Source organism: Solanum verrucosum, unplaced genomic scaffold, assembly GCF_900185275.1.
Source record: "Solanum verrucosum unplaced genomic scaffold, falcon-dt-bn FXZP01000161.1, whole genome shotgun sequence".
NCBI lineage: Eukaryota > Viridiplantae > Streptophyta > Magnoliopsida > Solanales > Solanaceae > Solanum > Solanum verrucosum.
The window spans coordinates 715,182-729,978 of record NW_026020127.1 but is presented as its reverse complement, the minus strand read 5'-3'; the positions used below and the strand labels follow the sequence as shown (position 1 = coordinate 729,978).

At 31.3% G+C, this 14,797-nt stretch overlaps 2 protein-coding genes and 1 pseudogene across 2 annotated transcripts; 1 reads left to right on the top strand and 2 right to left on the bottom strand.

Annotated features, from left to right (window-relative positions):
• The first annotated feature begins 6,564 nt into the window (after window positions 1-6,564).
• LOC125825903 (probable LRR receptor-like serine/threonine-protein kinase At3g47570) lies at window positions 6,565-7,878 on the top strand. Its single transcript, XM_049505199.1, has 2 exons — window positions 6,565-7,438; window positions 7,541-7,878. Exons 1-2 carry the CDS (start codon window positions 6,565-6,567, stop codon window positions 7,876-7,878), a joined length of 1,212 nt encoding a protein of 403 aa, XP_049361156.1.
• A 537-nt stretch (window positions 7,879-8,415) lies between these two features.
• On the bottom strand, window positions 8,416-10,081 carry LOC125825947 (CBL-interacting protein kinase 5-like; annotated as a pseudogene).
• A 1,325-nt stretch (window positions 10,082-11,406) lies between these two features.
• LOC125825902 (protein DOG1-like 3) lies at window positions 11,407-13,464 on the bottom strand. The gene is made up of 3 exons (XM_049505198.1): window positions 13,108-13,464; window positions 12,301-12,478; window positions 11,407-11,618 (listed from the first exon to the last, which is right to left on the bottom strand). The coding sequence occupies exons 1-3, from the start codon at window positions 13,462-13,464 to the stop codon at window positions 11,407-11,409; spliced, it is 747 nt and encodes a 248-aa protein (XP_049361155.1).
• Window positions 13,465-14,797: the final 1,333 nt, after the last annotated feature.

Below are 14,797 nucleotides of genomic sequence, written 5' to 3'. Positions count from 1 at the left end.
TTTCATTTTTTGCACCTCTGCCCTCGACCCCCCACCCACCCACCCCTTACCAGCCCCCCCCCCCCCCCCCCCCAAAAAAAAAAATTAAGTTTGGTTTTAAAAAATACTTTCAATTTCAAAATTTCATTTTTTCACCCCTACCCTCGACCCCCCACCCACGCACTCCCCTACCATCCCCCCCCCCTCCCCACCACCCCAAAAAATAATTCTAAGTTTGTTTTTCAAAAATATTTTCAATTTCAAAATTTCATTTTTTTCAACCCCTACCCAGCCCCCCACCCCCAAAAAAAAAATTTAAGTTCATTTTTAAAACCCCATCCACCCCCAAAAAAAATTTAAGTTTGTTTTTCAAAAATAATTTCAACTTCAAAATTTCAATTTTTCACCCCTACCCTTGACCCTCACCCACCCCCCAAAAAAAATTTAAGTTTGTTTTTAAAAAATATTTTCAATTTCAAAAATTATTTTCTACTCTAGTTAAAATAAAAGATATTTCTCAAAAATATTTTTCATTTATAAATCAAACACTAAAAATCTTTTCCGGAAAATGTTTTCTACTCACCAACCAAACATGAGAAAATAAGTCAAAAATCAACTTCTTTTCCTAGAAAACATTTTCTAAGAAAATATTTTCCTTCATACCAAACACACCCTTAAACTTGTATAAACTTGAAGAAGTAGACACATGTGTCCTAAGTGGCATAATACACATAGGATGCCACGTAGGATACAAAATTGTCATTACGTAGGACAAATGTGTTTATTTATTTAATTTTATATAAATTTAAGTGACTAATTGTGCACACCCAAAGTAAAAGAGCATAGTTGTCAGCTGAAACTAAGTCAAGAGTCATATTTATATATTATACCCATTAAATATAACTTTGATCTAGCATCTTTTGAACCAGTTAATTAGATGTATATCTTTGTCCCCACATTTACGTTTGCAAGACTTGGGTTGATTTTGGTCTTCTTCAGTTTGTCAAATCTTTAGGACCCACGTAACTTGGAAATTTTCCTAAAACAATAATTTAGTAGAAGGCAACTTGGGAAGTCTTTGGACTGATTAGAGGAATAATTTTGCCACCACATTTACGTTTGCAAGACTTGGGTTGATTTTGGTCTTCTTCAGTTTGTCAAATCTTTAGGACCCACGTAACTTGGAAATTTTCCCTAAAACAATAATTTAGTAGAAGGCAACTTGGGAAGTCTTTGGACTGATTAGAGGAATAATTTTGCCACCAATTATGGAGAAAATAAGAGACTTAGTTGACTTGCACAAGTCTTTGGATGATTAGGAGAATTTTTGCACCATTTTGCATTTCTGATTGGTTAGGTAGTATTAGTATTGATATGAATAAATAAAAGTAATTTTATTTTTTTTTAAGAAAAATAATCATGTTGATCTCATTGCTATTTAAAGCCTCAATACCACATGTTACTAGCCATAACATTTTTCTATTAATATTTGCACTAATGGAGAAAGCCTTCACATTTTTCCTCTTGACAATACTCTTGTTGCTTCACTATGTTATGACCCAAACCAACATTACGACTGATCAATTAGCTCTTCTCTCTTTGAAATCTCAAATTAGTTCCGATCCTTTTCATTACTTGGATGAAAGTTGGTCTCCTACTATTTATGTTTGTCATTGGGTAGGAGTCACTTGTGACTACCGTCACCAAAGAGTGAAGTCCTTGAATCTTTCCGACATGGCTCTTACCGGTAGGATTCCTCGTGATTTTGGAAACCTCACATTTCTTGTTTCTCTTGATTTGGGAAGTAACAATTTCCATGGAAATTTGCCTCAAGAAATGGTACGCTTACGTCGGCTTAAGTTTCTTAAGTTAAGTTTCAACAAATTCAGAGGGGAAATTCCTTCTTGGTTTGGGTTTTTAAAACAACTTCAAGTTTTAAATCTTAGGACTAACAGTTTCACTGGTTTCATTCCCCCATCACTCTCGAATGCCTCAAGGTTGGAGACTTTACAAATATCTGCCAATTTACTTGAAGGGAACATCCCGGAAGAGATTGGCAATCTTCACAACCTGAAATACTTGTCCATACAACATAATCAGCTTACGGGTTCTATACCATTCACAATTTTCAATATTTCTAAAATTGAAGTCATTGCATTTACAAACAATAGCTTATCAGGAAATCTTCCCAATGGTTTATGCAATGGTCTCCCGATACTCAAAGAGCTTTATCTATCAATAAACAAGCTTGATGGTCATTTGCCTACAAGCTTGTCAAATTGTTCACAACTTCAATTATTGTCTTTATCATATAATGATTTTGATGGACCAATACATAGTGAAATTGGAAGATTGAGTAACTTGCAGAAATTGTATCTTGGAGGTAACCATTTCACAGGTATGTTTTATCTTACTAGTTTCTGGACACGTGTGTGCTCATCTAAATTGACATAAATTGTTTCAAATTATCATTGTATTAAAAATAGATTTATAATTAAATTAAATGAATATCGTTCATTTTCAAACAAAAAATAGTTCAAATAATTGGAATCTACTCTTGGATACCAATAACAAATTAAAATATGATAGCACAGTATCTCTTCTCCAAATGAAATAAAAGATGATAATATTTAGTATAAACACAAATTAATATATGTATATTCTTATCTCATATGTTAATTACCTGCAAGACAAAGTTCAGAGAAAAGAAGAAAGATGAAAAATGAATAGGATTTGATAGCCACTTCATAGAGTTAATTAAAATAATATGAAGTCTACAATTTATAATCAATATTAATTTTATTTATTATTAAGGGATCATATCAAGTATTGAATCCTACCAAATTATTTTTTTCAAAAATGAGCTTAGAATACAGAAACATAGCATCAACAGAGTGACAACTTAAAATATGAAAGGGTATCAAAAGTTGAAACATTGAATTTGTTTTTCTTAAAATGAGACATAAGGATAAATATTTATATCACTATTTCTTCAGTGAATTAAAGAAGTTATTAATAATTTAATTATATGTTACTTTCTTCATTTCAAATTATTCATTGTGTTTCAATCTTGTACACCCCTTAAGAAAACATTGATAAAAAATGTAGTTTTATCTATTCTATTTTACACACCCCTTACAAAAAATAAACATAAATAAGACAAATATTCAAAAAAAGTAAATTACTAAAATTTAATTGTGTACATATTCAAAATGTTTAAATGGATTTATAAGACAAATATTTGAAGTATTTAAACTTTTTATTAGTTTATTAAGAATAGAATATTTTTAAAAATATCTATAAAATTTTAAACGATGTAACACATAATTATATTGAAAATTGCTCAAAGTGGTAATAATAAGGTGACTTATTTAGTATATAAATCTTTATATGTTAGTGTATATTGTATCCTACTATTTAAATTACTTTTATCATGATTAAAACTATTATCGCCAATATGACATGAGGTTTAACAATGCATTTTAAAATATATCTTGATTGCACTTAACCCATCATATATGCATACGATGCCAATAATAACATTTACAGAAAACAAAATGGTATAAATCCTTCTTACAAATATTTATCAGATCCTAATAATCGCAATTGAACTTGAAAAAAATCCTATTCAATTTATGTGTCAATTGTTAATCCAAATACAATATAATTTATATATTCTTATTATAAAGCTCTAGATCTTATTAAAATGAGAATTTCGAATCAAAACATAAGGACAAATTAAGATAATGAATGAATGTAGTCACGATTGTAATAGGGTGTACACCAGTTTATCCGAAGAGTAAAGTTGTATGGACTAACAGATGTTATTGGCATACTCCTATTAAAATATGCAGCGTATATAAAACTTCTCAAATGAAGGTCACCTTTTTCCTCATAGTACATGAAACTTCAGATGTTGTCCAAAAGAAAATTACAATATAATTAAAGTGTCAATTACAATAAATAGCAAAAGAAAATAGATATAATTATTGTATTACACAAATCTAAAAAAGTTGTCTAGATGATGGTATCGACAAATCACTCGAAGCAGATAATATCCTATTATAATTTACAATATGTAAGGCGAGATAAAAATATCTTTTTCGTAAATAAAGAATGAGAATTAGCCAAACTGTTACTACATATTTTGTCTAAATTATGAAACTAACTTTACCATCTTGTAAAATAATTGGATGGATAGTTGGCATTTACCTTCGAGTAATTTGACTGTCATATGAAATTTAGTTTTTCAACTTCCTTTATCCATTTGAGGAAAAGGAGTGGTATTTATACTATTTTATAGTAGTTCAATTGGAGAAGTCTAAATTGGTTAGACTAATTTAAATGTCCTATATTCATTTACAATGAATGTTGTGTGCATTGAATTTCATCTCTTAGAATTTTTCATGCTTTGACAAAAACGTAAAAATGTTTTGAGTAAAGTATGTGTTAGGGTTTTGCCTTGATTTTCTTTCCTTATTTGAAGTTAGTTTTTCCTAAAAGAAAAGACAAAACATTACCAAAAATGTATTTACTTTTCATGAAAGGAAAATATATTTTTCTTCCATATTTGGTTTATTCTTTCCTTAGAGGAAAAGTTTGGAGATCTATAAATTGAAGATCCTTATTCCCATAACACAACACAATTGTATCTACACTGTAGACGCTTAAGAGTTTAGTTTATGGGGAGATTTATTCTCTCAATAGTTTTAATATTTTTCTCTTATATTAGTTTTCATATTATGATGTTATATTTTTAGTATACGTTTTTGTTATCTGATTTATCAACTCTATGATTTGCAATTGTAAGCTTCCGCATGACGTCCTAATCACCTTGAAAACCTAACGGTACGAGTCATTCTCATTCACTTATCTTACATAATTCCATCATTAAATAATTTAATGCACATTGAATACTTTTAAAACTGATTTCATCTATATCTTATTAGTTATTAAAATATATATTTGGTTTTGTAAAAGAATAATAATAGAAATAGTGTTTTGAAGGGTAAAAAGGTATTTCAACTTTTCATTTTGATGTTCCCATTTTTAGTATGATATATATGATATGACGATGATATATATATATATATATATATATGAGATGAGATATGATTTGATGAATGCTAGTACTATTGTATCTAATTACCTTAGATCTTTTTTTATTACACATTAAATGCAGGGATAATTCCACAAGAAATCGGAAATCTTGTTAATTTGATGGAGTTAGGCGTGGAGAGAAACCAGATTACTGGCTCTATCCCGATCTCTGTATTCAATAGCTCATTACTGCAATCATTGTTACTGTGGGGCAACAATCTTAGTGGATTCGTACCACAGGAGATTGGCAACTTAACCAAGATGCAATTTTTATATCTTCATGAAAATAGGTTTACTGGTATGTATACATTCAAAGTGATAGCAATCTTAACTAGCCAATTTTTAGTTAAACTCATTCTTTCTTCAGGTGAAATACCCAAAGAGATAAGAAATCTCATTGAGATGGAGGAACTTGGTCTTGAGTTGAATAGTTTTAGTGGTTCACTTCCAATGGAGATCTTCAACATATCACGACTGAGAAGAATGGGTCTTTCAGCCAACAATCTATCAGGAACTCTACCACCAAACATAGGTTCTACCTTACCCAACATTGAAAGACTTTATCTGCATGGCTTAACCAATCTTGTTGGGACTATTCCTCATTCTATCTCCAATTGTTCAAAGATTACTAAACTAGATCTTTCAGGTAACAGACTCAGTGGCTTGATTCCCAATTCTCTTGGATATTTGACTCATCTACAATACCTAATCTTGCAGAGAAACAATTTAACCAGTGATTCATTTTTAAGCTTCCTCACTTCCTTAACCAATTGCAGAAGATTAACAGTTCTTTCTCTATCTTTCAACCCTCTAAATGGCATGCTTCCGGTCTCCGTAGGGAACTTCTCCAAATCTCTTGTAAAGTTTTATGCCGTTGCTTGCAAGATTAACGGCCAGATTCCAAATGAAGTTGGCAACTTAAGCAGCTTATTAGACCTTGATCTTTCTAATAATAACTTGATTGGATCAATTCCTACCTCAATTCGTAACTTGAGAAACCTTCAGCGCTTCAACTTGAACAACAACAAGCTTACGGGATTTATTGGAGATAATTTATGTAAATTGCAACATTTGGGAGATATTTCCTTGGGTCAAAATCAACTTTCAGGATCTCTTCCTAATTGTTTAGGGAATGTTACTTCCCTTAGATTGATACATCTTGATTCCAATAAATTGAGTTCCAATATACCACCAAGCTTGGGGAATCTTAAAGATCTAATAAAGCTTCACTTATCATCAAACAACATGGTTGGTTCTTTACCACCTGAAATTGGAAATCTAAAAGCTGTGACACATATGGATCTGTCAATGAATCAATTCTCAAATGGTATTCCTAGAGAAATTGGAGGATTGCAAAATTTGGAGTACCTTTCTTTGAGGCACAACAAGTTGCAAGGATCTATACCTGACTCAGTGAGCAACATGGTAAGTTTGGGATACCTAGACATTTCTAATAATAATATATCAGGAACCATTCCTATGTATATGGAGAAACTTCAAAACTTGAAGTATTTCAATGTTTCTGACAACAAATTGTATGGTGAAATACCCTCGGGGGGTCCTTTCAAGAACCTCTCGAGTCAGTTTTTCATCAACAATGAAGCATTGTGTGGTTTGTCAAGGTTTAGTGTCCCACCATGCCCCACTTCATCAAGGCATAGATCAAATAGGAAACAAATGCTACTCCTTTTTCTTTTGCTAGGAACTGCACTTGTATTTGTTCCTGTCTCCTTTGTGTTCCTATGGATAAGGTATAGAAGAGGTAAAAGATCTCCTCAACGAGCTGATTCATTGTCTATTGCAACAACAGAAAGAATTTCATACTATGAACTGCTCCAAGCAATTGATTCGCTTAGCGACAGTAATCTGATTGGTTCTGGAAGTTTTGGCTCTGTTTACAAAGGCGTTCTCAGGAGTGGGACTGCCATTGCAGTTAAAGTGTTCAATCTGCAACTGGAAGCGGCATTCAAGAGTTTTGATACAGAATGTGAATTTTTGCGTCGCCTTCGCCATAGGAATCTTGTGAAAGTCATCACTAGTTGTTCCAACCTTGATTTTAAGGCTTTAGTGCTCGAGTATATGCCTAATGGAAGTCTTGACAAGTATTTGTATTCACACAACTACTTCCTAGACATTAGGCAGAGACTAAGCATTATGATAGATGTAGCATGCGCGTTGGAATATCTTCATCATGGATGCTCCTCTCCGGTGATTCATTGTGACCTGAAGCCTAGTAACGTCTTGCTGGATGAGGATATGGTTGCCCACCTAAGTGACTTTGGTATTTCAAAACTGCTTGGTGAAGATGAGAGTGATTTATACACAAAAACCTTAGCAACATTTGGTTATATTGCACCGGGTACGTCTCTTTGTTTTTGCTAATTTAAACATTGATTTTTTGTCTTTTTTATTTCCAATCAAGAAAGTATATTGCATCTTTAAATTAATTGTTTGACTGTAGAGTATGGACTGGATGGACTGGTGTCAGTAAAATGTGATGTCTATAGTTACGGGATTATGTTGCTGGAAACATTTACTAGGAGAAAGCCTACTGAGTTTGAGGGAGATCTTAGCTTGAAGCAATGGGTGAGTTATTCACTCCCAGAGGCAGTAATGGACGTTATGGATGCCAACTTGGTTACACGAATGGATAATCGCTTACAAAAAGAGTTAGATATCGTGGCATCAATCATGAAAGTAGCATTAGATTGTTGTGCTGAATCTCCGACAATAAGGACAAACATGAAAGATGTTGTAGGGATGCTACAGAAGATCAAGATTCAACTTCTTGCATGCTGAGCATGTTCTCTGTATCTCTTGTTGTGAATCGATCACTTGTTTGTTTTATGGAAAGATAATGCTTTTTTTGTTTTGTTTTAGAACTTGATTTGTGCATGATTCTGTTTTCAGAAATGCTAGTTGGTTGCAAAATGGTAGAACAAGTAAATTGAATGACTAAAACTAAATCAATCCTCTTGAAAATCTTGAAGCAGAATGATCTTTTTGTAAATTGTTAAGAGGAATTATCTATATGAATAGAAATAGGCAAGTAATATAGTAAATGTTTTACATGGGAAACACCAAGAGGACATATAACATCAAGACAACAAACAAAAAGAGCAATGACAAAAAATGCTATGATCATAATGCCTACATGATTTTAAAAAAAACAGAAACAGCTCGATGCATGAGATATGGAGAAGGCTCTCATCCAAGGGTTGTAAATCGTAATGCAGGCAAACTACCTCCACGTAAACATCAATGACTGAATCCACAACTCGAAATCATGACCTATAGGTCCCACAGAGGCAACTTTACCCCCACAACTTGTTTTTTTTTTTTTCATATCTTTACCTCTTAAGTCTTGATTTCTTGATTTTCCACTTGTTGTTGCTCATTGCCCTGCCATGTCCAAACTATATCTTTTAATGAAGGCTTTAATCCTTGATCACAAAAGTTCCTGTATTCTGCAGTATCTCCTGATTTTTTTGTCACTTGTACAACATGGAAAGCTGGAGTAATCTCAAATATCTCTGCATCAATTGCTAATTGCCCTTTTCTCCCTTCTTTGCTTCCTTGCATTTTCACCGTCCCGTCTTTTTTCTTAACCTGTTGAAGACATAATAAAGTAAATAAAGGTTGTTCATTCTATAATACTAAACTTTTAGCTAATCAGATTAAACTTTTAGAACCTACATGCAAAGTCACATATAGGCTCAAGGGTGGTCAGATGAACATCTTTCACCGATATTATACTATGTATGGGTCATACGTACCTTAAAACTATCCATTGAAGCTACTTCCTCTAGCCTCGAGACAATAGTGGATGCAGACTTTTGTGTCGTGAATCTAGCATCCGACCTACGACTCTTATCTTTCTCGAACAAGCTAGAGAGATCAAAACCAGGAGAAAGAGAAATGATATCGAAAGCATTCAAACAAGTAGGCTTCGTTATTGTTGATGAAATCTGTTCTTTGTGTCTTGAAGAACACTCTGCATCCGAATCATCCACAATATCAAAAACACTACGAGGTGAATCATCATCGTGTTCTTGATCCAAAACTAGTGGTTTATCAATTTGTTTGAATCCTTTCTTGAACCAATTATTGTCCATTAGCTTAGCTAATGTGATTCTTGAAAATGGATTTGGATCAAGAATTCTTGAAAGTAGTTTTTTCACTTCATATGGAAAATATTCAGGGCATTTAAATATCCCTTTACTAATTTTCTTATACATTTCCATTAAATTTGTGTCATGAAATGGAAGATAACCAGCTAACAATACAAACAAAATCACCCCACATGACCAAATATCCGCCTTTTCGCCATCATATCCTCTCTTATTTATGACCTCTGGCGCGACATATGCTGGAGTTCCACATGTCGTGTGGAGGAGGCAATCTTGTCTTTTCGTATCGAAAAGAGCACTCAACCCAAAATCAGAAACCTTTAGGTTTCCAGTTTCATCCAGGAGTATATTTTCAGGTTTCAAGTCCCTATGATATACCCCTCGACTATGACAGAAATCAACGGACGCGATTAATTGTTGAAAGTATTTCCGCGCTGCTGATTCCCTAAGCCTCCCTTTAGCAACCTTATTGAATAATTCACCACCTCTAACATATTCCATTGCAAACTAAATTTTTGTTTTGCTAGCCATTACTTCATAAAGTTCAACAACATTTGGATGTCTAATTAATCTCATAACAGAAATTTCACGTTTGATTTGGTCAATTAGGCCAACTTTCATGACTTTTTATTTGTCAATTACCTTAACAGCTACATATTGTCCTGTTTTTAGGTTCCTTGCATGATATACTTTGGCAAATGTACCTTGGCCTAACAATTTACCAATCTCATATTTATGCATCAAAATTGTCCCTTTTTTCTCCGTTTTCGCGCTCTTCATGCTCATCATCCTGCAAGAGGATAGATGAGCATCCAAGCGTGCGAAGAAATTGAAATTATTGGCGAATCATTGTGTATTCGCCTAGTGATTTCCCCTGGCTAATCATAGGGGAAAATTAGCCAGGGTTAGAGGAGGTGTGTTTGTGTTGGGAGAAATTAAATCCAATGGAATGGAGAAAAATATATGGAATTTAAAGAATTGGTAAGTTGTGTATAAATTGGTTATTTTTGAAAACTAAAGAAAGATGGTTAAATTATGATATCAAGATTTTGAGTAGTTACTATATAACTAACAAATATAACTAACAAATAAAAATAGCAAAAGCCTATATATATTTGTACTTATATCCCGTCCAGTCCGTCTTATATGACACTATTTTCGTTTAGAAAATTGAATAATTCTTTCATATGTTTTTATTACAAGTATTTAAAATTATGTATAAGAAGTTACTCTATTTGTTTCGATTTGTATAGTGATATTTGATTGAGCACATAGTTTCAGTCTTTCAGAAGAAAAATATAAACTTTTGAAACTAATCTTAAATCCTGTCATGACATCTCGATAGCTATAAAATCATGTGTCACTAATTAGGGACCATTTCTTGATTAGTTCATGTCATTCCTTAGTGCAACATTTATATTCACTGTTAAAAAAGAAGAAGTGGAAATTGGTATTATCTCTTTGATAGAGGTGAATTTAGAATTTATGAATTCTGAGCTCTAAAGAAAGCAGTGTATTGAATAAGTGGATTTCTAACACAAAGACAGTTTGACTAAAACTATTAAATTTTGTTGAATCCTTATGTAATTAGAATTCTAGTTTTTCCCCTGCCTAACAAAAACAAGTAACTCCACCTCTCTTTAAATTTTTTCAATTCAAATTGCATACTAGTTCAAAAGTTTTTCTTACTTTTTAAAAATTTCGTATCTGATCAAATTCAAACTAAAACACATAAATAAAATAAAACAGATGGAGATGGAGTAATAAGAAGAAGAGAAGAAATAAACCAAAGATTTGGCATATGTACAACAAATTCAGTCGTGCATAATAATAACATAATGTATTCTATAGAGTTAATGATCAAACACATATTTAAATTATCTTCATCTTCTTCTTTTTTCGAGTTTTACATTCTAACAATTAATTAGTTGTTGTTTTTTTGCTACATGAATTACACTATCGATGTATTAAAACACACTTCAAAACTACTTCAACCAATCATCAAATGTTCTCTTGTCAACTATCACCATCTGTTTAACTATAGATGTGTTTTAATACCTAGATCGTGATAGTTCATATAGAAAAAAGAAAGCCGTTGACAACTAAAATATGAAACTCGAAAAAAAGGATAGATTTTGATCACTATCATATATAATAACAACACTAATAATCCCATAGCATATTTATCTCTAGCTTATTAATTACAAATATGTTCTTGTTCCCTCTTCTTTCCCCATTGTTGCAAACATAGCCTTATTCTCTTTGCTGCTGCTAAGTATTCCACACCTTGAATTGGTGTCAATATGCCCAATATCTCCTTTAGTGTCTTCATCCTCAACTCATCAACTTCTTCTAGTAAATTTGACATGTCCTCACCATGTTTATTTAAGGGCTCGATTTCATTCTCACCTGTTGCAAACATAATTAAATAAATAAAATATATTTTCTTAAATAAATAATTTAATTTTTTAAATAGTTATAACTCGTTTGGATCATATGGTTATTAGATATTGTTTCATAATATGTTATTATATTGTATTATATTATTTTGATGAATATAACTTCTAGATAGATTATATTATTTTTTATTGTTTCATAATCTCATGCACCAGCAATTTGAAGACTTAGCTTTTAGTATTACAAAGAAAAGGTAAAATATGAGATAAAAGTATTATCGTTTATAAAAAAGATAAAAAGTGAAATATGTTTATAAAATAACAAAGACAGGGAAAAAAAAGTAACGATGTGATCATATACGCTTATAATAAGATTATAATATTCATTTTGTCGTTTTTGTCATACTTTTTTAGTTTATTCCTAAAAGAATGTCATACTCCCTGATCTAGTCCACTTTACTTATCATGATTATATAATTTTTCCAAAATATTTGTCATTTTAAAAAATAAAAAATAGAATTAATTATTTGTCTCCACCCCTCTACATTCTTCTAATAAATATAAATATAAATGTACATATGGACAGAGATTAATATGATTTTTTTTAAAAAAAAGTAATATTAAATTGAAATTAAAAAAAATCCTAAACTTCATGTTCAATTAAACATCGATAAGTAAATTAATACGTCACGTACCTCGTTCAGTATCGTAAATTCTGGCCGCCATAGCAAACGGTTGATCAACAACATCTTCTTGCAAGCTAGCTAACCTTGAAGAAAATCTTCTCTCTTCTAAAATAATCTGTCTTTGTAACTTATCAATCATGGTAATTTGCTTACCAGAAAGCTGACCAAAGTCTCCAATTTTCATACCCTGTGTGTATGTCGATAAAATTAGTTCATAAAAATATAATTGATGTCTAACTCGATTATATTTGGACAGGATAACGATCCTTCCCTTTATCAACTCAATCTATTTTAACTCGAGTCATCTAAAAGTTTGTTATATAGACCACATTGACAAATGACAATCTTAATTAAAGTATTTAAAACAAGACTTCTTTTTCTTTCATAAGGCAAAACCCGTGGTCGTTATCCTTTTAAGTCCACATGCACCAAATAAATCTGATCATGTGCAATGAACTACAAATCGTAGGAGATGTAAACCGCATAAGGTCGTTGCGACGAACTCATATAAACCACAATAAACAACCTCAGTGTGACGAGCTCGACTGAGAAGGTATTGATGGAAAAAATGATCTTTGACATTACATATTTGATACATTATATAAAATCATAACAAAAAAGTATTAAATAATTAAAAAAACTATAAAATAACAATCAACAAAATTAAATGTGTAAAAGTTGGACGGATTGAACTATGATCTATTGTTTAGATCATTTATTTATTCTAAGCTCATTTCATCTTAAAAAACTTTTGACGAATCTAATAATCCGTTAATACATTCAAATTTAACTTAATATGTTTATTCAACATCCAACCTGTAGATATCCCGCGATATGAGACTCGATTTCGATTCCGCTTAGCGCATAAATCAGCCGTATAAACGAAGACGGCCTACACCCGCCTATCCACAAGACCGAATTTTCCAAAGGGGTGCACCAAGTGGGGGCGAAAAACGGCGATACGTCGATTCTCGCCAGTCGACTACGGCCGTTCGCGTATTCTTGGAAGTTGTTCACCATTTTCCTTAGCAACTCATTCAATTCGTCGTCGTTTAGCTCATTTTTTCGAGCAACGATGGCATTTTGTAGCTCTTTTAGTTCTTCTTGTTGATTGTTTATCCATGAATTGTATAAATCTTCTTCTTTTTTTCTATCAGAGCTTGAATTTGCCATTTTTGTTTTTTTTTTTTTTAAGAAACTCACTAGCAATACTATGAATTGAAATTTTTTGATGTATTTTTTTTTAATATATGGTGTGAATTAAATATTTTTATTTTATTTTTGAGACGCACCAAAAGTCTTGTACATTTGTTAGTTGGTATATTTTTTGGACATTTCGTGATTTAGGGAATGCAATGTGACGTAATTTTGTACTCATCTGTAGCCTATTTCGTGTTCACGCAAAATCGGGCTTATATGATATAGATGGACTATCTCAATACAAATATTAATAGTTATTTTTACGGCTCATGAATTTGAATAAATTCAATTAGTGGCTTATAAAGTTAGTTATTAAAATAAGTTATGAATTTAATGAAAAAAATCACATATTATAAATTTTCAATGTTAGACACCACCTCTCACTTTACAAGGATATTTGATGGATTTAAATTCAAAGACTTATTGCTAAATTTTCTATTCAAATTATTATAAATGAACATGAGTTTGTTTGGTGCGAAACAAAATAATTTCTATAAAAGTTATTTTTTAAAAGAAAAATAAGTGAATTTTTTTATTTTTTTTTGTATCGATACATAAATCTAAACAAAATGTATTTTATTAAAATTATTAGTATAATAATTTGATTAGATAAGTACTATGGGAGGCGAAGGTAGGGGTCATGGAAATAAAAGCTATGAAGATAGAAATAAAAATAAAGAATATGAAAGGATTAAAAGAATATAATCAATGTAAAATGTCAATTTACTTTTTCTAATTTCACTAAATCATTATTTTTATTAATTAACTAAAAAAATATAAAAAATAGAAAATATTTTTCGCCGTAACGAACAGACTATAAAGATCATATGCTAAGAGATAAAGTTCAAACGAGATAATCTCGACGTATTTGGCCTTCAAAATATTTTTTATATCTAATATAAATGGAATAAAAAAAATACTATAAGGTGTATTATAAAGACAATTCTTGGAACTCTAAATCATGCATGTGATTCATCATCTTTTAATTTGTCTTTCTTCTTTTTTTGGTTCTTGTTTGTATTATTACCCCCCACCCTAGTAATACTTATTTATTTTCTGATAAATATTTATTCAGAATATACAGATATTTTAGGAACTGTTTTTGAAAGTTAAAAGCATAATATATAAAAATATTTTTTTAATTTAATTTTAACTAGTATTTATGTTATTCAATTTTGAATGTGCACAAGTAGATATTTAAATTAGTATATTATTGAACAAGTAGAGATATTTATCCTACATGACAATTTGTGTCCTACATGACATTTTATGTTTATTATGTCATATGGAATGTGCGTATGTGAGT

Coding starts and splice junctions, on each gene's coding strand:
- LOC125825903 (XM_049505199.1), top strand. CDS start 6,565: ATGGAGAAACTTCAAAACTTGAAGTATTTCAATGTTTCTGACAACAAA. Junction 7,439..7,540: donor ATTTGGTTATATTGCACCGG/GTACGTCTCTTT, acceptor GTTTGACTGTAG/AGTATGGACTGGATGGACTG.
- LOC125825902 (XM_049505198.1), bottom strand. CDS start 13,464: ATGGCAAATTCAAGCTCTGATAGAAAAAAAGAAGAAGATTTATACAAT. Junction 12,479..13,107: donor ATATCGCGGGATATCTACAG/GTTGGATGTTGA, acceptor ACATACACACAG/GGTATGAAAATTGGAGACTT. Junction 11,619..12,300: donor AATTTACGATACTGAACGAG/GTACGTGACGTA, acceptor TGTTTGCAACAG/GTGAGAATGAAATCGAGCCC.